The sequence below is a fragment of the Juglans regia genome, chromosome 11 (genome assembly GCF_001411555.2).
Source record: "Juglans regia cultivar Chandler chromosome 11, Walnut 2.0, whole genome shotgun sequence".
NCBI classification, from domain to species: domain Eukaryota; kingdom Viridiplantae; phylum Streptophyta; class Magnoliopsida; order Fagales; family Juglandaceae; genus Juglans; species Juglans regia.
The window spans coordinates 30,225,447-30,253,034 of record NC_049911.1 but is presented as its reverse complement, the minus strand read 5'-3'; the positions used below and the strand labels follow the sequence as shown (position 1 = coordinate 30,253,034).

Below are 27,588 nucleotides of genomic sequence, written 5' to 3'. Positions count from 1 at the left end.
AAAAAAACAGAGAGAGAGCTCGTGAAAGTAGACATAAAATAATAAAATATTAATATATTCTAAATATTAACGTGGCATAGTACAATTTGTTAGCAAAAAGTGCCCTAAGAGCACTCTTAATAAATGCTTTATAATACTTTTTTTTTTAAATATAAATAAATTATTTTAAAAGTGCCCTCCAATAAATCTTGTATTTCATCCTTCATTTTACATTCTGCTACAGTAGCATGTTAGATATAGAGGGAACTATTTATCCTTGTAAACATTTTAAATTAGTTTATCTCTCTTACTGTTGGATTTTTCTCATTTATTCAAAAGTCATTTATTTTTATTCCAGATCCTCTATCTCATTCCCACACTTTCTTCTTTGCTAGGCATCAAGGAAAAAATCTAAAGCTGAATTAATCTCTTCTTTTCATTATATAATTTGTTTTTAATTAATTTATATTTTGGTTTAGTTTATAAATTTGGATTAATTTAAATAGAACATAATTCTATGACATTGTATATGAATAAATATTGCAAATATCAACAAATTTGATGATATTATTGATAGTTAGAGAAAATATTTGAAATGAATAAAGAAATATTAAAAAGTATAATATTTAAATGATATGAATAAAGAAATAGATAATCTTATGTATGGTATATTATAAAAATCATTATGTAAAATATAAAAAATAAATTTTAATGATGTATTTTAAAATATAAAATAAAGAATCCATTGGTAGTGCACTAAGATCGATGAAGATAGAGGAGAGACTTCAACATGGGCGTGGGGTGAAGGGCATAACCGGTTCACTTGTTAGTAAATCCAGTTTGCTACATAGAATATGGGGTGTATAAATTTTAGAAAAATGATAGTTGCAGTTGTGAGTGTACAGGTGTCATACAATCACTTTAAAAAAATTAAATAAATACGAGACTCACATGAAAATAAAATTATTTTTTTAATAGTGAATCTCAATATTTTTCAAAGCAATTACACGGCTTTTGCGCACTTAATGACTGTATGTAGCATTACTCTAGGGTCTGGTTTGCTTTCAAGACTTTAGGCTGCATTTGGTTCTCAAACTCAGCTGAGTTCAGTCTAATTTTAAGCTGAGTCTAACATCTAAACATCTAACTCTCAAATTACTAAACTCATCCAAATTCAAAACATTCTTACACGTGGGATCTACAACATTTTAACTTAAAACATATTTATACGTGAGATCCACAACCCTTTTCAATTTCTCATAAAAAGTACTAAACGTATTTTAACATCCAAACACACTTTAAACTCAATTTAGATGAGTCCTATATAACTCTCTCCATTACTCAATTCATTATTATTCATAAAAAATTGAACTCAGCTCAGCTCAACATTCAAACACAGCTTAAAATCCTAAAAAACTCTTATCTCATCATTACAATTTTCTCAAATTTTCACAAAAAATAAAATAAAAAATTTAATTTTTTAAAATTTGTAAATAAAAATAATAATAATAAATATATTATAATAATATTTTATTCAAATTTTTAACTTTAATATCAACTAATCTTAGAAAACAAACGAGACATTTTAAACCGCTAATGTATAGATTATTTATTTCACAATATACATCTAATAAAAAATGATGACAAATAAAAAAATAAAATTAATGTGTGAACATAATTAGTACTACTATAATAAATTGATTAGATACACGAGGATGATGGTTTTTATTTTATTTTTTATTTCTCCATCCTCGAAGTCAAAGATGCATGCTCATTCAATTGTTGCGATGGTCAGTAATGACATAATTTAATTTATAAAATTTAAAATTTAAAATTTATCCTTTTAATTAAATTATGTGACGCAAATAATACGCAAGTATAAAAATTTTTAAATAAAATTATCCTTTAAAAAAAGTGACTCTACAGTGATAGCTCCCAGTTTCCGTTTGGAGCTACTGCTATTTATATTAGCATATTTTTTTTTTACTTTTTTCTATATGTATTTTTTAAATATTTTTAAATATTTTTTTAAAAAAATAAAAAAGTCATAATATTATTAAAAAGTAATTTCTTAATTATTAAGTACAAAATTAAAAATAAAAATAAAAAAATCTCAGTGAGAGCCTCCAGATTGATAAGCAGAAAGAGTAGTTTTTTTCTTAAAACAAAAAAAAAAAACCATCTACTGTATATGAATTAGTTGTGAAGTGATGGACACTTGTTAATAAGCAAGAAAATGATGGTATCAGTGAGTACCATTGTAAATTTGTAGTTTAACGAGGTTGGACCCTTTTAAGAAATAAGAAAAATGCTGGATACAACGGCCCATGCAATCGGTGGGTAACCGCTACATCATCCTAATGAAATGGTGTGTTTCATTTAAAGAAGTGATAGAAAATCGGGAGATCACATAGAAAAAAAATAATCAAGTACTTCAAGTTTGCTACATCAGAACGAGGGGATAGGAAAGCTGAAAAATGACGATGGTTGTGGTCCGATCTAGTCTTCTTCGAAACGCTATTCGTGGCGCCTCCCGACCCTCTGCCCCTTCCAAGTGCACCTTTGCGTCCTCTACTCACCACGACGACGCTCGTGAGGCGGGGAAATAGGAAAATATAACATATGTAGGCATTGTTTTATGCTCTGCTTTAGCAATTTATAACCTATTGAAGAGCTATCCCCATTACGACGAGCCTCCTCCATGTATACTCATATTTGCAGATCCGTAATAAAGAGTTTCTATAAGGTCTAAATAGGCTTTTTGAGAGAAAGTACCACCACCACTTAAACATTCATGGCTCAACGAGGGAATATTTTTTAGAACCACTCCTGTTTAGCATATTTCTCTTGTTTTATAAGATTTTATTGAACTACAGATATTGATGGTAGCTGTTGTTCTTTTGCATTATGAACTGTGGTTTAATATTTGCAAATGCAAGTTATTCGGCACATTTTGTATGATGTTTGTTTTCATCACTCTTTTCACAGCTAAATAAAATTCATTGTAGTGTGGATGGTTCACTGAGTTGATGAAAAAAAAAAAACTAAGAAAAAGAAGAAGAACGAAGAAGTGATTTGGGGATGAATTCTGTTGTTGCTGCCATGAAAGAGGCTATTGATAGAGCTGAAGCTAAATTCAGACATGCAAGGGAACTTAGGGGGAGAGAGAGTACAAAATCTGCTAGAAGTAGAGATGTTGTGCTGCTGGAAAAAGAGGAGAGAACTATGCAAGATGAGAGAGAAAGAGAAAAAGAGGGACTGGCATGGTGTTTTGCTTTTACTTTTTACTTTTCTATTTTTTTATATTTTTAAGTTAAATTATAAATAATAATATTTTATGAATCTTATTTAAATGAGTTTAATTTTTTAAAATTGAAATGAATTTAATTTTTTTATAAAAATTTTTATTAATAATTAATTTAAGATAAATCAAGTTTAATTCAACAACGCAACCTAAGAGCATTAGCATTGGATTGGCTATTCTATTATTCAAATTTTGACTAATATATAACTTTTTCACATTTAGCTAATCATTCAAGACTTAAAATTTACATTAGATTAGTCATCACACTCTCTATAATAATAAAATATTATTATTTTTTATCATTTATATTTTTTTATTAATTTTTATTTTATTTTCATAATCTTTAATAACCTCCAACAAATCATATTCATTTTTATTTTCACAATCTAACAATCTATAATATAATAATCTCATATATATATAGATAATAAAATCTCATATGAATAAAAATATCATATCTATAATATAATAATCTTAAAAAATACTTTTAGACTAGTTATAGTTCTTTTTATATTTGAAAAGAAAAATAGATTTACTGTAGCTTATAGTGTGGATGAAAACAATTTAACTAATTCAATGTGGAGCAAATATAGATGATGTTTACTAAATTTAAAGATAAAAAATCATTTAACTAATTCAATACCAATTCTCTAAGAGCATTGGCAATGGACTAGCCATTTGCTAATGCAAGTCTAAATTAGAAGTCAAAATGAGAAAAACCGTCTGCATTGGCCTAGCTAAATTGATGAAGTTTAACATTTCATCTACAGTATATGTTACCTCCTCTCTATATCTGGCGAGCTCCTATTCACAGACCAAATTATTATTTTATCATTTTTTTACTTTCCCACTGATTCTTTCGCTCGGTTTTTCTCTGTCTTCGTCCCCAAAACCCTCCATTTCATATTTCTTTCATTTCTTTCTCTCGAAACTTCCTTCTTCTTCGTTTTCTTTTTCTCCCGAAGCTTCTTTTCTTCTTCGCCCGTTTCTTCTTTTCTTCATTTCTTTCTCCCAAAACCCCTTATCTTCTTCGTTTTCTTTTTCTCCCGAAGCTTATTCTCTTCTTCGCCCGTTTCTTCTTTTCTTCGCCCTTTTCATTTTCAACCCGCAAGCCATAATCTCCATTATCTTCTTCAACCCGCAAGCCATAATCTTCTGGTTCATTATTGCCGAGACGTCGCTCTTCCTCAGCCCGCAAGCGTCCCCTTCTCTCCAGCCGTTGCCGTCGTCTTCGTTCTCTACAAACGTAAGTTTCTCTTCCTCGCTCTTCTCTTCCTCTTCTCTGTGTATTCTCTGTGCCGTCTCCTCTCTCCCTCTTCCTCGATTCTCACTTTATCTTATTCGAGTGATTAAATCACCTCATCTTTTGCGTTGCAAGGAGAAATAATTGTTGAATCGGCTTCATTCCACGAATCGTCAAAACAGGTTCTTCAATTTCTTCCACGAATCGGCTAGGCTCTACCCTATAAAGCACCTGCCACTACAAATTTGCCACTACCGTTGTGTGATTTGGGTAAATACTTTGCTATTTTTTTTCTTTTTGAGGATGGAATGGTATGATGCTTTTTGTGATTTGGGTAATTTGCCACGAATCGGCATGATGCTTTTTGTGCTTAATTTCTGTTGGGAATCCAGATTGAGTTAAAATAATGTTGTTATATACTCAAATCCATCTCTTTCCGTGTCAAATTTGTGGCATTTTCATGATGAGATAAGAGGCGCACACACACACACATATGTATAGACTGATTTGGATAATGTGTATTGCGTATTTGTGATCTGTTTTGGATCATTTATAGATTGTTTTAGCAATTTGTTCACTGTTTTGAGGTATTTAGTGGGTTGCTTTGGCAATTTGTGGTATGCTTTGACTATTTGTGAACTATTTTTGGGATAATTTGTGGACTATTTTGAGCTCATTTGTGGACTGTATTGGGATAATTTGTAGACTATATTAGACTGTTTTGATGGATTAGTGGACTGTTTTTATGGATTAGTGGACTGTATCTACCATTTTAGTGGACTGTTTTGTAATTAGTGGACTGTTTTGATGGAAGGGTGGACTGTTTTGTAATTTTAGTGGACTATTTTGTAATTATTGGACTGTTTTGATGGATTAGTGGACTGTTTTTATAATTTTAGTGGACTGTTTTGTAATTATTGGACTGTTTTGATGGATTAGTGGACTGTTTTTGTAATTTTAGTGGACTCTTTTGTAATTATTAGACTGTTTTGATGGAATAATGGACTGTTTTTATAATTTTATTAGACTGTTTTGTAATTAGTGGACTGTTTTGTAATTAGTAGACTGTTTTAATGGATTAGTGGGATGTTTTTGTAATTTTAGTGGACTACTATAATTATTGGACTGTTTTGATAGGAGTCTAATGAGGCTGATTTGAGAGCTAAAGCACTGGCTAATTTGCAATTCAGTTGGATACTTTCTGGACTGTTTTTGGTATTCGTATGTGCTTGAAATTAGTAGGAAAATGCACCCCAAGGTTGCAGTCGTTGGTATTCAAGTGACTGTTTGCCCACTGAGGTTCATTCTATCTCCGTCCATTACACTTGGTCATAAAATATTTGATGCAGATGGACTACTATAATTAATAAAGTTATTAATTAAATTTGTAAAATATTAAAAAAAAATTATTAAAATAATAATATTTTATTATTATTTAGACTTTAAGATAGCTAGTCCAATATGAACCACTTTAGCTATAAATTCATATTATAATCAAAACAACTCATTCTAGCTAAATTTTAGACTTGGCAATGACCTGGCCATTGCCAATGCACTAAGTCAGCAAAATCGTACATTCATATATTTCACGCACTTCGGTATTATTTGGAGGATGGTTTGACCTTAGACTGTGGGGAGGACTTGTCCATTGTCCATTCTCCATAGTACTAACATGTGAAGTAACAGAAACCAGATGAGAGGACAGTTTGATAGATGTTTGTGTTTGTGGCAAGTCAAATTTGGAACCACGCACTTGTCGTGAAAAGCGTGCATGAGATGGGTGGTTGCATTTTGCTTTCAAATCCCCAGGCCGCGCACGACGGTGGAATTTAAGCGTCGAGGCTGGCTCGTTAATTGGTGAACGGATAATGATAGGTTACCATCTCTTATTATTTATTTATTATTATTTTTATATTTATATTTTTAAAAATTTTATTTAATAGTTAAAAAAGTAATTATTAATAAAATTATATCTATTTTTTAATTTTTTCTCAATAATTAAATATATTAAAAAAATACTTTAAAAAATGATAAGAAATAAAAATTTAAAAATATACTATAAATAATAAATAAATAGTAAGATAATAGCAACCTATACCCTCGATGAACAGCCATGCATGAAATGCTGATGGCGGTGTTAACGTGTATTTTTGTTTTCGCTTTAGCCTTTATTCAAATAAAAGTTGGAATTAGAAGAAGGATTTTCTATTAATTAACCTGTTATCTTTTTATCCATATCAAACACCGAAATACCCACAATATATATGAGTAAAATTACACTGTTATCCTACTTGTATTTTACTAATTTGTAAATGTGACACTACTTTCAATTATTTTCGGATAATATTTTATTTAACAAAGTTTAAGAATTGATAGAAAATATTATCTTATTACAATGAATAAAAATAAGATAATAGTATAACATGCAGAGTCTTTTTATTGGCAAATAATATATATATATACCATCAAGTTGTTTGATCAAATAAAATTGCTTGCCCAATAATTACTCTATTACTATATCATTTTAAATTAAAATTATATAAATAAGTTTATTAATGGATTAAATATATTTTAAAATTACTTAATAATTATTGGTTAGAATATCCGCCACCCAACAATAAACTTAGTCTATTATGACAACTCGCATCAAATACACTATTAATGTGGTAGTCCAGTTGTTACGAGTTGGTATTTTATGACTTTGAGATCAAAAGTTTGAGTTAGGATATAAGTTAAAATTACTTGTAATAATAAAGGTTGACTTTTGAGTCATGGGATAAATTTTAGATCAACCGGATATTTTGAAAATGTTATGGTAACGGGCTCACTCTTTTTTTTTTTTTTTTAATTTAACGGGCTCACTCTTGAAATAATAATTATGGCTCAAATTGCATATTTTGTAATTTGAAGGAACTTCTATAGTCACGGTCAAGGAGAGTTGATATGTTGATGGCCACAGCCTCCCATTTTCATTGTCAGTATCGTTGCTGGCATTAGCCGCGAGGTGAGGTAAGGAGCAATCTTCGTGCAGTGAGCCGTGAAGGGTTATCACTGCCAGTGGTTGCTTCACCCACCAAACTCCAAGGTTCACTTTTTTTTTTTTTAAAAAAAAGAAAAATTGAAATATTGTGGACATTATATTTCAAGTATATCAAAAATAGCTAATTAATTAGGTTTTAAACTTTTAATGTTTAATTAATTTATCTTTGGTTATTAGAAAATATTATTTATACGGAATGAAACCTTTTATCCTTTTTTAACGGGCGAATGAAGCCCAACAAAACCAAAGACGAGGAGGAATCGACAAACGAACAAACACAACAATAACTCACCTATGAACTGGAAAACACAGATGGTTGTCTGGTTTCATAGAGTGTAATTGAGAGAGAGAGAGAGAGAGTGAGGGGGCGAGAGGTCCCACCCAGGACCGGCTCAATGGTAAGGGGATTGAGTCCATTGCCTAAGGCTCCACCTATGTAAAGCTTTTAAAAATATAAATATATATTTTTTAATTTAAAAATAAAAATAAAATTCATTTCATTAAATAAAATTTTAAATAATTTTTATAGTTTTCAACGTGTAAGGCCTCATAATATTAAATTTAACATTTAATACAATTAATTTTTTTTATATAAGTAATATAATGAATTATTTATATTTTAAATAATTTTTAAAAAATCTTACTAAATTGAGGCATAAAATCTGCATTGAGATCTTATTTTAAGTTGTTGTAAATATATATTCACAAAAAATATATTTAAAGATTTTAAATAAAATCTCATTTTATTGTAAAATTTAAAATATTTCATATAATAATTTATATTTTATTGTATTATAATTACGAATAATTCATTTAAATTCGCATTAGGTCTCAATTTGTATTGAGCCATCCCTGATCCCACCATAAAGTGTAATATCATAAAGTGTAATTTTATAATGAATTAAAGATGAGATAAATTGAAATGATGAAATGTGACTAGGATTAAGATTATATGTCAATCCAAACCTAACCTAAATTAGAAAGCCAATCCATTTCGGTCCCATCCTTCCTACTTTATTTATTTTGATCGTCGAATTCTATAAATTTGACTTATCCGCCAATAAAAGAAGGGACAGCAACGCTGGCCGTTGGATGGGGCCACCACAGACAAAATAATTCAGTTTAATTAATTTGGACGGCCCTTAACCAGTAGTCCCAAGCTCCATTAATACCCTAAATACGAAAATATTACGAACAACGACTCTGACTCATGCACTTTGTTTCGGAATACGAGTAGGTAATAATTTCTAAATGCGCATTTGTTTTAGAAAGATATTTGTACGAGGAGAAGTGCTGAAGTAAAAAATATATATATTATAAAAATAAAATTTTAAACTGATATAATTTTATATTATATTTATTTTATAATAAAAATATATATATATAATCTAACGTATTAAATTTATAAATTTATCTTTTATGAAATTTTTTTAAAATTATAACATTTATTTTTATTTAATTTTTAAAAATCACATGATCGTATTCTTTTTTTGTCCAGGACTGGAAGAGATCATTCTTTTTTTGTTTTTGTTGTTTTCTTTTTTAAATCTTTGTTTTAAATTTTTGTTATCATCATTACTCGTGATTACGAAAAAATACATAAATTCATCAATAGCCACTTCTTTAATTATTAAGTAAATAAATTAAAAAAATAAAATAAAATACAGGACAAGCTCATGTGTTCATTTAGCATTTTCCTTCACATAATCAGCAAATTTTATGCACTGTTCATGCAATGCATTTATCATTTCACTGTATAAAATGATCCCCGCAGGCTGCGATTCTTACGTGCAAATGTTTTGAATGCCCCAAAATTTGGAAATCTCGAACCCTCGCGAGGTTTAAGAATACACCTAATTTGTATCAACACACGTGTTCGGTAGCTTCATGTGATTAAAGTTAATCATGTGGTCTTCTTTAATCCTCATTTTTTCCTTTCCCTTTCATACCCCTATTGTCAGATGTAATAAAGGTTTACGTAGATGTTGTGGATGACTTGTGAATAACAACATTAGATGCCGGATTTGGTCCAAGTTTCTAATATTTCATGTATATATAGTTGGAAACTGTCTCTTTCATAGAAATCATGACAACGAGGTTTTTAGGTCTAAATAATTATAAGGACGAGCAAAACAAACTTAGAATCAGTACTGTTATTTGAAGTCGATGGAAACAAAATATTTTGAAAAAAGAACCCAGATTATATTACTAATTCATGAGGTTGGATTTGGGTGGCTGAGACATTGAGATTGGTAGGAAGTTCAAGATAATTCAAGTTGGCAAACTTCCAAGCTCTTCGCCTACATGAACTAGCTTTTTAATTAAAATCCAGGCCTTAATTCTTATTTAAATTTGAGAATCTCGAAAAAGATAAATACATGAAATTAGTCCAATCAAAATTCAAATTTATTACTACTGCATGTATAAAATTGATCTTGACCACAATAATAAATAGTCAATAAATAATTGAAGACCCACTAATTTGATTACAAACTTGAAAATATCGAGTGTTAACATCGTGTTCTGCATGTTTTTAGACCAAGTTTCAACAATATAGGTCTTAAAAAATGAGTCACGCGCAAGGTATAAAGAGTACTATTACTTTGAGAGGGCGTCCTTGGGGTCAAATAACTTTCGATGTCAAAGTTAGTAAATATTATTGGAGTGTACTAAATAAGCAAGAAAGTGTACCGATCAAAAAGATGTTCTCATACTTGAAATCTGCTATTTATACTCTAGGCATAAGGAGCAAACAATACATGTTATCATGACTTCTGTGTTCCTCATACTGTTCATTGTGTTAGAGCGTGTATTGTTTATTGTGTCAAAGTTTTTAAGTGAGGCGTAACTGTGCGACGGCGTCATTAATGCGACATGACTCTGCGACGGCATCATTTAGTGTGACGTGTTGCTTGGGTGTTGGGCCGTTAATGCGGCGTGGTTATCTGACCTCATTCTCTCAATTTATCTTCTTTATGATCCGTTCATATATTCTCTATCAGTAGATTAATGGTTTTCTGTATATCACACCTGTTGTGTGGGTGGACACTCGAGAACTGGACATTACCCAAGGGGTTCTCAGATCGGCGAGTCCCATATTTTGCAGTATATCACACCTCTTATAAGTCATGTACAAAAGAGCCTTCTCGTGGGTTGAGTTAATGACTTTCTGTTTTGGGCCGGGCTTGATAGGGCATTTGGGCTTTGTGAGGAAAAATCCCTTACGTCGAGTTTATGGTATACCTTGAATTAAATTGAGATTCAATATTCTATCGGCCTTCTCATTATGAATAATACTCCGTAGGACCAGTTCATGATTCAGGTTATCGGACGGTGCACGATGAAATTAAAGAGCATTGGGCTCGGCTGTTTTTGCATGACGAGACGAGACGAAACAATGAATAGAGATCTACATTGACGACAGAAACATAGATGTGATGGGCTCGGTTATTGCCTCAACCAATAAATTTCTAACGTCTCTGCTTTCTTAACAATTTCAATACGATTTTTAGATCTCAGAATTTTTAATCGTTATCTTCTCAAAGCATTTTCAAATACACTGGCTTTCCTTTCACTCCACATATATTAAAAATTGTACGCAAATTTAAAAGAGTAATGCTACTGATCCCCTTAATATATATACAGTTCATTTTGTGTCAATGTTATGAGGCTTATTTAAAAAAAAATTAAAAAAATATATATTTAAAACAAAATGAAGTAAAAAAATATAAAAAAGATGAAGACTAAACTCTTATATTCTCTTTTATCATTTTATATTTATGTTTTTAATTTTTTTAACAAATCACATAACACCACATTGATCCCGCATCAAAGACGAAAATGAATGGTATAAATAAGAGGACATTCTGGTATTTCTTAATTTAAGAGGCCGGGGTACAGTAAAAGAAAAGGGGGCAACATTAATCTCGGTGGAATTTGACGTGTCATATCCCACTCGCGTGCCGTGCCATTAACACTCATTCCCATTTCCCACTCCAAAATGGCTCTTGTAAAATTAGAGGATTAGTGTTTCAACATTATCTATAGGAAACCACATCATCAAGTTCTTGGGGATATTAAAAGGAATAAAACCGCATGGGTCGGGATATCTAATGAATTGTGTTACCGCTGTTGCCTTTTAGTGTTGTTCAAAGAGTTATTTTTTTTTATTGAACACATCGAATAATTTGTGATGTTAGCCAAACTCGAATAAAAGGCACTAACGGCCTTGCAAGGTTATAATTGGAATCCCAAGTTATCAATAAAGCAAACAGAGTTACAGACGCACTAAATATATAATTATTCCTCTTGTAATCTATTGTCTGCCCACGAGATCCAAACAATCAAGTTTTCCTTTCTTTTACAAATGGTGAATACTATGGGTTGGGCCTGGAGAAGCCTCGTGTTCCTAAACCCAACATTAACAGCCTTTAGATTTGTGATCTTTAGTTTCTCTACATAAGATCAAGTTTAAGATTACGTTTAAATGTTGAGTTGAGATGATAAAATATTATTTATTATTATTATTATTATTTTAAAATTTAAAAATTTTAAAAATTAAATTATTTATTATATTTTATATTTAAATCTAAAAAAATTATAATAATAAATTGAGATGAATTTGATTTCTAAACGTACCCTAATATATTTACTGAAAAAAAAAGGATCCAATATCTATATGACATTACTATTATTTATCTTAATTTATATCATTTACACTATTGACGTGACATCACAAATATAGAAAGATAAAGAGAATTTATAATTTTAATTAATGTTTTTATATTTTTGAGTGTTATTTTATTTTGAATATATTTATTTTTAAATTTTATTAATAAACTACAGGCTATATTAAGGAGATAAAGTGAGTGGTATAAATTTAGAGAAGAGAATTTTCGTATCTATATTGTGCTTAAAAAGAACAATTTTAGAAAAGAAAATTTTATAACTGTAGTGTAGACATTTGGTCTGTATTTTTGGAAACAATGAAAACAATGCAAATTATTTTACCCAAATTGTTGTTTTAGTTATTTTTCATTAAGTTATATTTTTCAAAGTATCAAATTGTTTGGTTTTGTGAGTTGGGTAAATACTTTATTTTTCATGATAGCAAGACAGAAGAGAGAGTCGACCTTAAAAACGGCGTCGTAATTTGGGACACACTGCGAGGATGCCGTACCGTGGTGACCGGCGAGGCTTAAACAAGCAAATATCCGGTAAAACCGTTTATTTGGTAAAAAGCTTTCCGTCAGTCTGTCCGTCCAGAGAGAGGGAGGGGGAAAAGAAATAACGACGATTTCCGTCCAACTTCAACCCAGATAAACCGCATCACCGACACTGAAAGGATTAACCCCACGAGGGCAGTCTCGATATTAAATGCCTCCCGGGGGTTTACTTCACAATTGATATTATTAATCTTTTGTTCTCCACTAATCTCACGCGTTGGTTTTCTTGATTCTACGCTGACGCCATTGAAGACGATCCCCGAAGTTTTTCTATGTTAGATCTCACTTGAAAACCCTAGAATTCACGCACAGAGGCTGTGCGTTCGATCTGATCAGGTATTGTTAGAAGAATTTTCTTTATTAATCATAGAGCTCGAAGCTGGCAAACCTAACATCTTTCGCTTTCATTTATTTTAATTCGCAATAGTTAATCGCACAGTCGCTTTCTGATTCTTGTACGTTCCTTCGAATGTTCGATTATTCAATGTGCGGTTTGACTTCCGTCGTCAATTCAATTATCGGCTCATTCAATCAAGTAGATAACCGAATTTCGTTCTGATATTTAGTCCATGGAAACCTGGTTGAATAAGGAAAATAACCTTGAGAATGTGTGATTCTTGATTATTCAAGAAAACGAAATTCTCAACTTAGGAAACTATATCTTCGTGCCAGTTCAAAAAGTTCTCATTCTAGGTCTTGGTTCTCGAGCTCTCTTGTGTTTTGTGTTTTGTTTTTAGTTTGCAGTTTCTTTTTAGACTGATTTGCGATTTATGAAAATAGAAACATTGGGTGTGGCTAAAGTGATGGATTATGACGTGTTGATCTTCCTTTAAAATCTTGGCCCGGAAGCATGAATATTGTGAAGGGTGTTGCCGACCTTATTCGAAGGACGTCTGGTGGTCAAACTGGAGAGTCTAATTCAGGGTCGCAACCCCAGAGGTTCTCTCCTCCTGGTCCAAAAATTTGCTTCAGGTATTTAATGCTTACATGTGTAGTCTTGACTTGTTACATTCATCACTTTCAATCTTTTCCTTGTTATATTAGATTATTATGGACTGGAGGGAGGAAAGTATTTACATGTGCAGCTATTTACTGAAATGATGCATACAGTTATCCTTCTACAGCTTCATTTTACATTAGGAACTCAGCATGTTTTGGAATGAAATCATGTTTTAAACCTCTTGTAAAAGACAAAACTTACTGAGAAGTTGTTTTGATTGTTGATTCATCACCTAGGAACGGCGTACCTAAGACTTTGAGCAGGTAGGCCTTTAATTTTAATACATTTTCTAGTTTTTTTTATATTTTTGCCTTTATTTTGGCAAAATGCTTATTTTATTTTATTTTTATTTTTTAACAGCAAACAAAATTTTATTGATATAGGAATAGGTAAGTGCCCAAGTACACGGGACATATACAAGAGCATCATCTATACATGATATTTTGACAAAGTACTTACGAAATAAAAAAAATTCTCATGCCAAAGGGTTTACATGTTTTTGTTCATGCATCTGGTATTCTATGTACTCTTAAATAATAGTCTTGACTATACCTTCGCTTGACATTGTTACACACCTCTCCTTTTTCTTGCTAAATATTCTGTTGTTCGTCTTTCTGGGACATCAAGCATCTTTGTTTATGAGCATAATTTAAGTATTTTAAATGTTTTATGCTGGATGATATATTACATTTTTTTTTGTCTTTTTTATTTTTTAGGGAACCATGATTGTTTTTATATATTTTTTTAATAAATAATGAAGGATTTTATTGATGAAAATAATAGGCATAGCTCATGTACACATGGCATATACAAGAGAGACACCTATGCTTGATTGATATTTGCTACAAGGAACTCATGAACATTTAAACCTTTAAAATCTATCACAATGGACCATTGAAGTAAGTCGTTGATTTAATTTTTTATAAGTAAACCGTTGGAAAAATAACGCTCTAATTTCGTCTGAAGGCACCACAATAAACATAGGGGAACCATCTTCCAAATGTTTTGTATATTTAAATGTAGAGGAACTCAATAACATGTGGTTTCATTCAATAAGTGGGCTAAATGAAGCCATGGAGCGAGTACAATTGCTGATGGTTATAAGACAAGTTCTATTTGAAGGTCATACTATGAACCAGCCTGTGCATTGTTTGGATTTGTCATCAATGTTCATCTGTACTTTCTTTTGTGTAAAAGTTCATCTGTCCTCTCTCTCTCTCTCTCATTCTTGAAATAGAGGAAAAGTCTATGATTTAGAGACCCGTACATAAAAACATAACTCGCATTATGGGAACCAATATCTCTAAAAATTCAATATAGAGCCTCTAGATTGTGGAAGGCATGAGTGAAATGTAATTGATGCAAGTCTTCCATCACTTACATGTGCAAAAACCTTTGTTGCATTTCATTCTTGGATACTTGGTTTATTTTGGGTGCTAATCCCTTTTCTAGAGCCCGTCTTATCTCCCTTTTAATTTCTATTAAAATGAAAGGAGTTTGTGATTGAATGCAGTGATGAATATGCTCTTCTGAAATGATTCAAAGTCTTACCCTTATGGGTGGTTTCATTGAAGATCTTATCAATTTCATTAAGGATTTGTTCCTTCATATGCAAAAACACAGATTCTTTTTTGTTTCTTTTAGTAATTCAGTTTTAATTACGATTTAAGCCAACTCAATATATTTAAATTCATTTTTTCAATATTTCAGTTTTGGTTAGGATTAAGGCCTGATCATTGTATCTAATATTTCACTTTTTTCATACTTATCTGTTCAGTGAAGTTGGGAATGAGGCAGTTCTTAATACACTTTGGGAGAGATATGAGAAAGCCATTGATAAGGTATGCTTGGAAGCTTCCTCCTTTCATATCCAGCTTCATAAAGGTTATTAGTATTTTTTTTTCTCTATAACAATGCAAGGGCCATACAATTTTTTTTTATATATATATATATATATAAGTAAAAGTAAAATTTTATTGATAATAAAGGCATTGCCCAAGTATACCCGGAATATACATCGAACAAGCCTAATTACAACTAAGCACTAGTGAAAGATACAAGCAAATCATGGAGATTATCCGCATTACAAATAATGGTCGAAGCCCAGGTTAGTAAAGTAATGTAAAAAAATCGCTTACGCTCCTCCAAAGAACACTACATGTCTTCAAAGCACCTCGTTTCTCTCCATCCACAAACACCACATAATGCAATAAGGGACCATTCTCCACACAGTAGCGATGTGGGCATTTCCCCTAATGCCTGTCAATCTCTTCAGCATATCCTAACTCTTCCAGGCATAAACCATGCCATTCTGGTCCAATTAAGGATCTCATTCCATAAATTCTAGGCCACTTCACTATGTAACAAAAGATGATCCACTGATTCTCCATCTTTTCTGCACATATAGCACCAATCTAAAATGGTAATACCTCATTTTCTCAAGTTAGCCGGGGTGAGAATCCTTCCTAGAGATGCAGTCCATATAAAGAAAGCAATCTTAGGAGGTACCTTGCAGTTCCAAATAGCCTTCCAAGGAAAACAAGGATCATTAGACAGTCCCAAGAGAGCCTCATAGAGGGAGCGCCATGAGAACTTTTTATTTCTTCCAAGATTCCAAATCATCTTATCCTTTATCTGATTGTCAATTGACATAGCATACAACGAGTCAAAGAAAACAGCAAACATATCCATTTCCCAGTCTTGAGCTGCTCTCGAAAAACTTAACATTCCAATGGACAACACCATTAGAAAACACCAATAGATCAGCCACAACAGTCTCCTTGTTACTAGAAATTTGATAGAGCATGGGAAACACTTGCTTTAGAGCCCTTTCACTGCACCAAACATCATGCCAAAAATAAACACCATGACCTCTTCCAATTGTGAAACTGAAAAACTTAGAGAATCTTCCCCCATCCAGCTCCATTATATTTCCACAACCCCACAAGATATGTTCCCCTAACTTACTTAGAACACGAGCCCCCAGGATACTACCATATTTAGAATCTAATACTTCTCTCCACAAGCTCTCCCCTTCCCTATGATATCTTCACAACCATTTCCCCAAAAGTGCTTTGTTGAAGACCCTCAAATTACGCACCCCTAACCCACTACAAGGTATTGGTAAGCAAATTTTATCCAAACCAACAAGGTGGAACTTAGTTTCCTCCCCTATACCTCTCCAAAGAAAGTTACGAACGGTTTTCTCAATACGAGAGGCCACACTTACAAGTAATGGAAATAAGGATAGAAAATAAGTAGGGAGGTTACATAACGTGCTCTTATGAGAGTTAATCTGCCACCATTGGACAAATATACTCGTTTCCAACCAACCAATCTTCTTTAAAATTTTTCTAACACACCATCCCAAATAGATTTTGCCTTGAATGCAACCCCTTGCGGAAGGCTAAGGTATTTCAAGGGCAGCGAAGCAACCTTGAAGCCCAAGATATTTGCCAAGCCCTGAATATTATTCACATTACCCAGAAGAACTATTTCAGACTTTGAGATTTACTTTTAGGCCTGAAATGACTTCAAAGCAAAGTAGTACAACCCTTAAATATTGCATATGATTTCTGTCCAGCAAGCAAAAAAGTTGAGTGTCATCAGCAAAGAGAATGTGAGATCTATTAACACCACCCATTGAAAATCCAGCAAGGAATCCTCCATTAATAGCCGCCCCCAATATGCGACTCAATGCTTCCATAATTATGACAAACAACAAAGGGGAGAGGGTACCCCGTTGTCTTAATCCCCTAGAGCTGTTAAAAAAGCCTTCCAGCACGCCATTCATTGGAACCTGATAGCGGACAATAGATATACAATGACTAATCCAAGAAATCCATCTCTCTTGAAAACCACATCTCCCAAGTAAATAGCACAAAAAATCCTAATGAACGTGGTCATAAACCTTTCCATGTCTAGCTTGCACAAGAGTCCGGGTGTAGCCTCTTTGATTCTACAATCTAAGCATTCATTGGCAATCAAAATTGAATCCAATATTTGCCTCCCCTTCACAAAAGCATTTTGGGATTTTGATATAATACTACTCATGACAGCACTCATGCGATTAATGATCACCTTGGAGATAATCTTGTACACCCCATTAATGAGACTAATAGGCTGAAAATATTTCACCTTTACTGGCCCAACATTCTTAGGGATAAGAGCAATAAAAGACGCATTAATGCTTTTTTCAAATTTACCAAAAGTGTAGAGTTCTCGAAAAACCTGCATAATATCCTCCCCAACCACATCCTAACAATCATGGTAGAAGACCATAGAGAACCCATCCGGACCCGGGGCTTTATCCTTAGTCATCCCACGAATCACCTTAAGAACCTCATCTGCTTCAAAAGGTCTTTCCAGCCACATTGAACTTGACTGACCGATAGACTCAAAAGGCATGCCATCAAGTTTGGGTCTCCAAAGGAAATTTTCAGAAAGAGATCTTTGTAGAAGTTAACAATGTGGTTCTCAATGGTAATCAAGATCAGAACAGACCTATCCATCAATCTGGAGCATCTTGATTGCATTATCCTACAATGAGAGTTAGCCACCCAATCGAAAAATTTAGTACAACAGTCCCCTTCTTTCAACCAAAGGGCACGTAACTTTTGTCTCCACAAGATTTCTTCCATTAGTAGCACATTTCCCAGCTCTGAGGTGATATATAATTTCCTGCAAGAGTCCTCAAAAAGAGTTCTCACCTCCCTTTCCTCCCAATCCTTTAATTCCCCTCATAAGAGGCCATTTTTTACTATCAATATGTCCAAAGACTTCTACATTCTACATCTTCAAATCCTCTTCAATGCTTTCAATTTCCGGGCCAATCTAAAACTTGGTGAACCCTCTAAGGATCCGAGGACCGCCACGCTCTAACTTTCTCCACAAAACATCGACTTTCAACCACATATTTTCGAACTTAAAGTATCTTTTACCCTCATGAATGCCTTCACAATTCAGTACAATAGGGAAGTGATTCAAACACACTCTATTCAATCTCTTATGCAACAAGGTAGAGTAATGTGCCTCCCACGGAGTCACTAGAAATCTGTCCAATTGGTGACCAAGCCCTATTTTTAGACCAAGTGTGCACGCCACTAACAAGTGGTAGATCCACCAAATCCATATGAAAGATAAATTCAGAAAACCCATTCATCGGATGGCTATGCCGTATTTCTCCCGATCTTTCACAAGGGAACCGAGTTATATTAAAGTCACCTTCAATACACCACGGTAAGTTTGTGATACCCCGTATGATAAGGATAAGGGTAGTTGGTGTATGAGATCCCACATTGTTTGAGAAGGAGAAGTTCTTGCTTTTTATGAGATTCCAATGAGGCTCCAATTGTATCATTGACTAATCATTTTAGAGTATAGGCTATGTGGTTTGGGTCTTCCATTGGGGCTTTATAAATGTTATCTCCTAACCAGAAATGTGGGACTTGAGCTGTGTCACCTACAACCGACTATTCTGACAAGGATGTCGGAAATTTAAAGGGATTAGATTGTGATACCCTGTATGATAATGATAATGGTAGGATCTCACATTGTTTGGGAATGAGAAGTTGTTGCTCTTTATAAGGTTCCAATAGGGCTCTAATTTTATCATCAACTAGTTTTTTTGGAGCATAAGCCATGTAGTTTGGGTCTTCCATTGGAGCGTTACAAAGTTCCACCAACCGCCCAAACCTACAAGCTTCTCCCATAAAACCTTCCTATGTCTATCCGCATTTGGTCCATACATACCAATGAAAGCCCAGCAAAAGCCATCCGCCACATTTTTAAACAAACAAGTCACCATATAGTTTTCAACACACTTCTCAATAGACTCAACCACCCATGAATCCTACATGATAAGAATACCCCTGGACGCTCCCTCAGAAGCAAGATACACCCATCTCACATATGGACAACAATACTAGTGATGATACTTCGATCAATGAATTCAATCTTGGCTTCTTGCAAACAATATCCAATTTCCATTGACGTAAGAGATTCTTAACCTGAAGACGCTTATTGGGATCATTGAGACCCCAAATGTTCCAAGAAAGGACTATTGTTTCTTCATGGGAAGAAATGCCTTCCTCTTAGATCTTCCTTTGCTGGTACTCCCTCTCGTCCATCATAATTAATTGAACAAGTGAGACGCTTCAACTCCCGCTTTTTCCTAGAAGCAGATTTAGGAGATTGAAATCGACTTGCCTTAATAGCAACGAGTAATGCCCTAAATTGCTCCTCAAGCCCTTCATAGGAAATCCCCACACAATCTTGAATATCCTTCACTTTTTGAGTCACCTAATTTGATGGTGAAACTCCTGTTGCAAGTAGCGGAGACAATGCCCAAAGCCCTTTGCCGGAGTACAAGCCACCTAAGACTCTTCCCTGCCACCCATCGGCAATGTTTGTGTGTACTGAGCTAATTGGTGATGCCCAGAGTCCTTCGTCGGAGTTAAAGCCACCTGAGACTCTTCACCTCCACCCATTGGCACTGTCTATGTGTACTGTGCCAGAGATCTGACACCCGTCGACAAGGAAACACTGAAATCCATAACTGGATTGACTATCATTGACTCCATTGCTACTATGTTCGTCGTCTGGGCCACCATCGAGGGTTCCTTGGCAGTGTGCAAGTCAATCGACACCTTCTTCGGAGAGGTTGACTGCCTCTCGCCAATAGAAGGCCTGACATCTCCACCCTCTTTTATTTTCCACACGAGCTGGGTCCCAACCCCAGCCTTACCTCTGTTTTGGCCCTTTACCTGAAGCTTAACGGATTAGTCCATTTGGCTTGTAAGTAGCTTAGACGCCCTCAGCTGCCCAACTACTTCTTTAGGGCTCGATGCATTAAGTAAATTGCTAGGTCACTTACCTCGTGGCCTAAGCCCATCTTTATATTCCTCCTCAACGCATCGTCTTAGAGCCTCCACCTTCTCTGTTATTGCCGACAGCTATGATTTCATTTACAGCAAAGTAGTGCGCATGCCCTCCTTTGCCAGACCCATGACGCGCTTGCCACCTCCACCGTTCCACTGCACGCTTGCTGTACTCGAGCTATGAGGAGCCTTTCCACCCTTATTTTGCTCTTTGGAAAGTGTTGACACCGTCTTTTGCAATAGAGCCTCCTTGTACCAATGGTTCTGTAGGTGGTTCATCGCCACCAATGGCCTTTGAATAACCCCTCCTCCGTTGTGAATTGCATGCCCTCCCTCTTTAACCACCTCCCACAGTGCATCCACCATTCTCCTCCAGCCCTTACCTCCCGACTCTTCAAGTATAGAAAAGAAACTACGTTTGCTGCCACCACCGTATTCCGCTAGAGCCATGTAACGGCCACGGTCATTTGAACACCTTTGCGCAATGAAACTTCTGGTCTCCTCCCTAGAGGTGGTGTACTAATACTTTTTATCACCCTTCAGGCAGTCCTTTAGTGTTCTAGCGAACCATTGCGCCGTGGACATCCCCAGCCTCATCGATTTCACCACCCTTCTACTCCTCTTAGTAATGAACAAGGAGTTTCCATCCCTGGACAAGACGAACACTTTTGATTCTACCACTAAGTGTTTTAGACGCCCCATACTCACATTACTCACACATAAGAACACAATCTCAGACGTACTCTCACCGTTAAAAACCAAACAAACCTCATCGGAAAAACAATATTCTATGGAGAGAAAACAATGTTGTACGGAGAGAAAAGTGTTCGTCTCAAATTCCAAAAAGAAAAATAAAAAGAAAACAATTTCATGCGCAGTTACCCTAATTTTCACCGTTATTCAAAAAGAAAAAGCTTTAGCTATCCTTTAAGAATAGATAAGGTAGTATATGTCCATGCTAAAATATATAGGCTGCATTTTTTGATTAGCATTAAGGAAATGCTTTTATCTCCTTTGGAAGTCAGTAAATTAAATGAGCTGAAGTGGCTGTACTTTCATTGTGCTCCTACATCATCTGTTCTTAAACACTTACAATTCAGAAATCCTTGAAGACCAGCTAGATGTGATAGATATTTGAATTTTGTATGAAATAATATTGTATTTAGTTTTAGTGCTTTATTTCCCCTAGTTTCCCTCCTAACTGATAGTGTGGTGTATGATTATCGCCATGGAAGGAAACAATATTTGGTCTGGAATAGGAATTTTGTATCATCATAAGACAGCTATTTATGCTTGTTTAAAATGATAAATAATAGAATGAGAGTTATTGATGTATTTTTTCTAAAAATCAGTACAAGAGCAGTTTTTAGAAGAAATTTTTTATTTAAGCACTTCGATTGTGCCTTCGTTTCTTTTTCTTGATCTTTATATAAAATTAGCCAATTGGGTTAGAGTCATGGACAGTTTTTTTTTTTAAAAAAGGCAATGATGAATCTTGTTGATGAATAATGAATCAAAAAAGGCATTTTTGATTTGAGACTTTTGGAGGATATCCCTGGCGCTTGCCCACCAACAATGGCAACCTTGCACCCATGTCGGAGAAACCTGTGGATGCACGGCGGCCTAAGGTGGGACCATCGACGGTGGCTCAGAAAACGCCGTCGATGGTGGTGGATATGCCAGTGTCGCTGCAAAACGAGAAAATAGAGGAGATATTGCCTTCGAAAGCCCCATCCTCGATCCAGTGTGGCTAGAAATTGCCGATAGGCACATTGGAACCTCTACCTCCTTCGGCAGAGGCCTTATTTCATCCTGAGGAGCATCTTGAGATGCTGTAGGAAGGAGAAGGTGAGATGAGCATGGAGCTCAATGAGGAAAGTGACATGGGGCTATCTCAGATGCTTTGCCATGGTGGAAGTGAGGTGGTGATGGTTCTGGATACACTATTAACAACTCCATTATCTGGCAATGATGTGGAGATCAATGAGGGTATTGTGGTCGAATGAGAGGGCAAAAATCTGTTTGGGGGGGAGGAGAATGGGATGTCTTCTAATGCACAGTGGGCTTTGGGAGATGGGGAGCCTTTTCCTCCGAACTGTGAGTTACCATACGAGTTCAATATGTCTGACTGGGTGCTTCGAAAGGTAAAGAAAATTCAACACTGTGTGGGAATGAAGTGTGTGGGGTTTGAGGAACAGTTTATGGCTCTTCTCACTGCCATTGAGGTGGGTCACTCTCAGTCTAAAAAATCTGAGACCAGGAAACAACGGGAGCTTAAGAGACTCAAATGATCCTTGAACTATGAGGGCAGCTCAAGCCGTGATAGATCCAAAGGGAAGGGAATTATATCTCCTTTTTGAAGTTAAAAATCGTGTCTTGGAATGTCCGTGGGTTGAATGAGGCAAATAAGCAGCTTCGCATAAAAAAACTTGCTTCGGGTATGGAGGGCGGACATAGTTTGTTTACAAGAAACAAAGTTGAAATTGGTGTCGAGAAAAGTAGTGCGAAGTGTTTGGAGCTGTCCTTATGCAGATTGGGTTTATTTCCATTCGAACGGGGCTTCTGGTGGACTTTTAGTGATGTGGGATAGAAGGGTGGTGGAGAAAATGGAGGATTTTGTAGGGGAGTACATAGTGGCCTGTTCTTTTAAAATTGTGGAAGATAATTTTTTGTGGGCTTTTGCAGGTTTATACGGGCCGAATGTTGACAGTATCAAAAGATTATTATGGGAAGAACTTGCTACATTACATAGTTGGTGGGACCTCCCCTGGTGCATAGGAGGAGATTTTAACGTCATAAGGTTCTCTAGTGAAAGATCTGGAGACAGTCGGTTGCGCCCAGCTATGATAGATTTTTCAGCATGTAGTTTTTACTTGAATCTGGTGGATCTTCCCCTCATAGGGGGCTCATTCACTTGGTCCAATAATTAGACGTATTCTCGGCTGGAAATATTCCTAATCTTGCCGGATTGGGAAATTCATTACCTAGAGGTGTGTCAGAAGAGGTTGTCTCGCCTTTGCTCGGATCACTTTCTCATCATGTTGGATGGTGGTGGTATCCAAGGTGGGTGTCGATATTTTAAGTTTGAAAATATGTAACCTAAGAGTGAAGGCTTTGTGGATAGGGTAAGAAATTAGTGGTCATCTTATCAGTTTCATGGTACTCCCTCCTATATACTTGCAGGTAAACTAAAAGTTTTAAAGAATGATTTAAAACTTTGGAACTTCCAATCATTTGATGACTTAAGGGAGCGCAATAAATCATTAGTGGAGGAATTACAAGGTTTTGAGAGGATACTTGAGGATAAAGCCCTCGCCCTTGAAGAAATAGTGCGAAAGACAGAGTTGGCATAAGAGTTGGAGAGAGTTCTTTCTCTAAAGGAGATCTCTTGGCGTCAAAAGTCAAGAGCATTATGGTTGAAGGAAGGGGACCGCTGAACAAAATTTTTCCACAAGGTGGCTAATTCTCATAGGAGATATAATACTATTGAGATGCTGAATTTTAATGGTATAGATTGCACGGAGGGTCCTGTGATCCGGGACCACGTGGTGGATTTCTATGAATAGCTGTTTATAGAACGAGAGGGGTGGAGGCCAAAACCTGATTGTCTTGTTTTCGACTCTATTGAACCACAGATAGTGGCTTGGTTGGAGAGATCTTTTGAGGAGGGGAGGGTCTTTGATGTAGTAAGAGGAATGGCTTATGACAAAGCACCAGGTCCAGACGATTTCTCGATGGGGTTTTTCCAAACATGTTAGGAAGTAGTGAAGAGGAAGACATAATGAATGTGTTTCAGGAATTGTTTTCAGCTGGGAAGTTTGAGAAAAGCCTAAATACTACTTTTATTGCTTTGATCCCAAAGAAGAGTAGAGCTTTGGAGGTGAAAGATTATAGGCCCATTAGCCTCATAAATGGGGTATACAAAATTATTTCAAAGGTGCTTGCAAACAGGTTAGAGGAGGCTTTAGGTAAGATAATTACGAAGCCGCACAATACATTTGTAAAGGGTCGTCAAATTCTGGATTCAGTCCTTATAGCCAATGAATGTCTGGATAGCAGATTAAAGTTTATGATTGCAGGGATTATTTGTAAGTTAGACATGGAAAATGCATACGATCATATAACTGGGATTAGATGGTGCATCTCAATGGCAAAGTTCTCAGTTCTGATTAATGGCAGCTCATCTGGTTTCTTCAACATTTTCGGGGCCTGAGACAAGGAGATTCGCTGTCCCCACTTCTCTTTGTTGTTATTATGTAGGCCCTTAGTCGGATGTTTTTAGCCGTGGTTAGAAATGGTTTTGTGGCTGTATTTTCAGTAGGTGACCCCAATAGGAATTGTCTATCTATTTCTCATCTTTTATTTGTAGATGAACGTTAATTTTCTGCAAGGCAGATCAAAACCAACTTAGGGTACTGAAGGCACTCTTATTATGCTTTGAAGCAGCGTCAGGTTTGAGAGTGAACTTTGATAAATCAGAGCTAGTGCCAGTTGGGAATGTCAGCAATACTCGACATTTGGCCAGTACACTGGGGTGTAAGGTCACTTCTTTTCCTAAGAAATACTTGGGATTGCCATTGGGGCAGCCTCATGGGCTCTTTCTATTTGGGATTCAGTTATCGAGAAGATAGAACGAAGATTGGCAGGGTGGAAGAGATGTTACTTGTCGAAAGAAGGCTGGGTGATTTTAATCAAGAGTACTCTTTCTAACTTACCAACTTATTTTCTGTCTTTATTTCCAATTCCAGCTTGTGTGGCGAAAAGGATTGAAAAACTCCTTCGTGAAGTGGCTATGGAGATATAATATGGAATCGGAAGCCCTATGGAAATTGGTAGTTTATTGCAAACATGGAAGTATGTGAGGGGGATGGTGTAATAGAGAGGTGAACGGGGCCTATGGTGTGGGGATTTGGAAGCACATTAGACGTGGGTGGGGGGTGTTTACTCACCATGCCAAATTTGTGTTGGGTGCGGGCAAATTTTGGTGGGACCTATGGTGTGGGGAGGAGGCTCTAAACGACTCCTTTCCATCCGTCTTCCGGTTGACACGTGACCAAGAAACTTTAGTGGCAGACCTCATGGATCGATTGGGGGACCAAGTCCAATGGAATGTCACCTTCAGTAGAGTAGCCCAAGATTGGGAAGTAGACAACTTTGAGGCTTTTTTAGCCTAGTGTATTCCATGAAGCTGAATGGAATATGAGACGATAAGCTGTGGTGGACACCTGCAGGTAATCGGTTCGATTCTATTAAAAATCCCTTACTCATTTACCGAATACTACTTTCCCATGGAGGAATCTTTGGAGGAATAAGGCCCACACCCCCAAGCACCTTTTCTTCACTTGGACAGTTGCCCTAGGCAAGATTCTGACAACCGATAATATGAGGAAATGCCGGTTCGTTATCTTAGATTGGTGTTATATATGCAAGAAAGCTGGTGAGTCAGTGAATCATCTCTTGCTACATTGTGAGACAGCTAAAGCCTTGTGGATCGAAGTATTCAGCCAAGTAGAGTTAAATTGGGTAATACCTGCCACATTGGTTGAGTTATTGGCCAGCTGGACATTTCTAGAAGGTGCTACACAAATCAAAGCCGTGTGGAAGATGGTCCCTATCTGCATAATGTGGTGCATATGGCGAGAGCGTAACGATCGGATATTTGAAGATAAGGAGCGGACTCTAGAGGAGCATCGATCTTTATTTTTCCATACTTTATTTCTTTGGGCCATAGCTATAGATTTTAATGGCCTTAGTTTACATGATTTTCTTGTTTTCACTTATGCAACCTAGATAGGTCTTTGTCTCTTGTATAACATCTTGTGCACTTGGGCTTTGCCTATTCTTATCAATAATATCGTTTACTTATAAAAAAAAAAAAATTGGATTCAATGATCAAGAGCTGACAACGGATGAGATTAGAGCTTTCTTCTTTAATCCTTTCTTCTTTAATGGACTAACTCACCCCCAAGATTAGTTGGAACTTTGTTTCCAGACACCTGGTGCCAATAAAGAAAAATGGACTAAGCGTCCATGATTTCCTTGTATCAGTTGCAAATCATTTTAGGTGTCTCTCTTGTACATATCCCATGTACTTGGGCTATGCCTATTATTTTATTCAATAAAAAACTTTGATATATTTGAGTTGCCTGTAGTTATCATGCATGCTTGAGCGTGTCATTATAATAAATGTAGTGGAGTCTGCAATTAGTCTTTTGATGCACAGAATCTCTATTTGGGAGATAAGGTTTTTGTCCATACTTTGGTTTGGTCATACTTCCCTTTTCCAATTTAAACCTTGCTCGATAACTTTATTTCTTCCTTGTTTTAGTTATAAAATAGCTAGATATTTTGGTAGTTTTATTGATAGTAATTGCTTTATCTTCCCATTTTCCTTTGTATTCTCTGACTCACCAACTTTTTAGGTGGAAAAGAGAAGAATGTTTCATGTTTTCCTCAAGCAATTTCTGGTTGTATACAAGAATTGGGAACCGGTTGATTATGGCCAGTTGCCAGAGGTTGCTTCAACTCTCATCGAACCTGAAGAGTTTATGCCCTATTCAAATGACGTTGTTGTTGGCTGCTCTGCTGGCCATCCTTCTGAAGTAATTTCAATATTGACTGAAGAGATCACAGTATTAACTTCTTTAATTACTGAGTGTAAGTAGAATTTATATCTGCTGTATATCAGTTACTTTAAAGAGGCTTCGTCAAAACAAATACTCTATGAATAAAATAGAAAAGTTTTTTTTTGATAGGTAATAAAATAGAAAGGTTTCTTTTATTTTGGTATTCCTTCTCGGTCCTTTATGGGATCTGATGGTAAATTTCTAATATTACTCGTCTTGACTGTCATAATGTTAAAAGCACTCCAGTAGTGGTAGTGGAAATAAGTTTTTTCTTTTCCGAAAGGAAATGACTT

At 35.2% G+C, this 27,588-nt stretch overlaps 1 protein-coding gene across 2 annotated transcripts in view; it reads left to right on the top strand.

The window, feature by feature from the left end:
* The first annotated feature begins 12,852 nt into the window (after positions 1–12,852).
* LOC109021172 (BEACH domain-containing protein B) overlaps positions 12,853–27,588 on the top strand; it is a 58,985-nt gene continuing 44,249 nt past the window's right edge. For both annotated transcript variants that reach the window (XM_035682747.1, XM_019003745.2), the window contains exons 1-4: positions 12,853–13,127; positions 13,572–13,763; positions 15,569–15,632; positions 27,092–27,326. In XM_035682747.1, the coding sequence (XP_035538640.1) occupies positions 13,642–13,763; positions 15,569–15,632; positions 27,092–27,326 (421 nt within the window). In that variant the 5' untranslated portion in view covers positions 12,853–13,127; positions 13,572–13,641. The remainder of the gene's footprint in view (positions 13,128–13,571; positions 13,764–15,568; positions 15,633–27,091; positions 27,327–27,588) is intronic.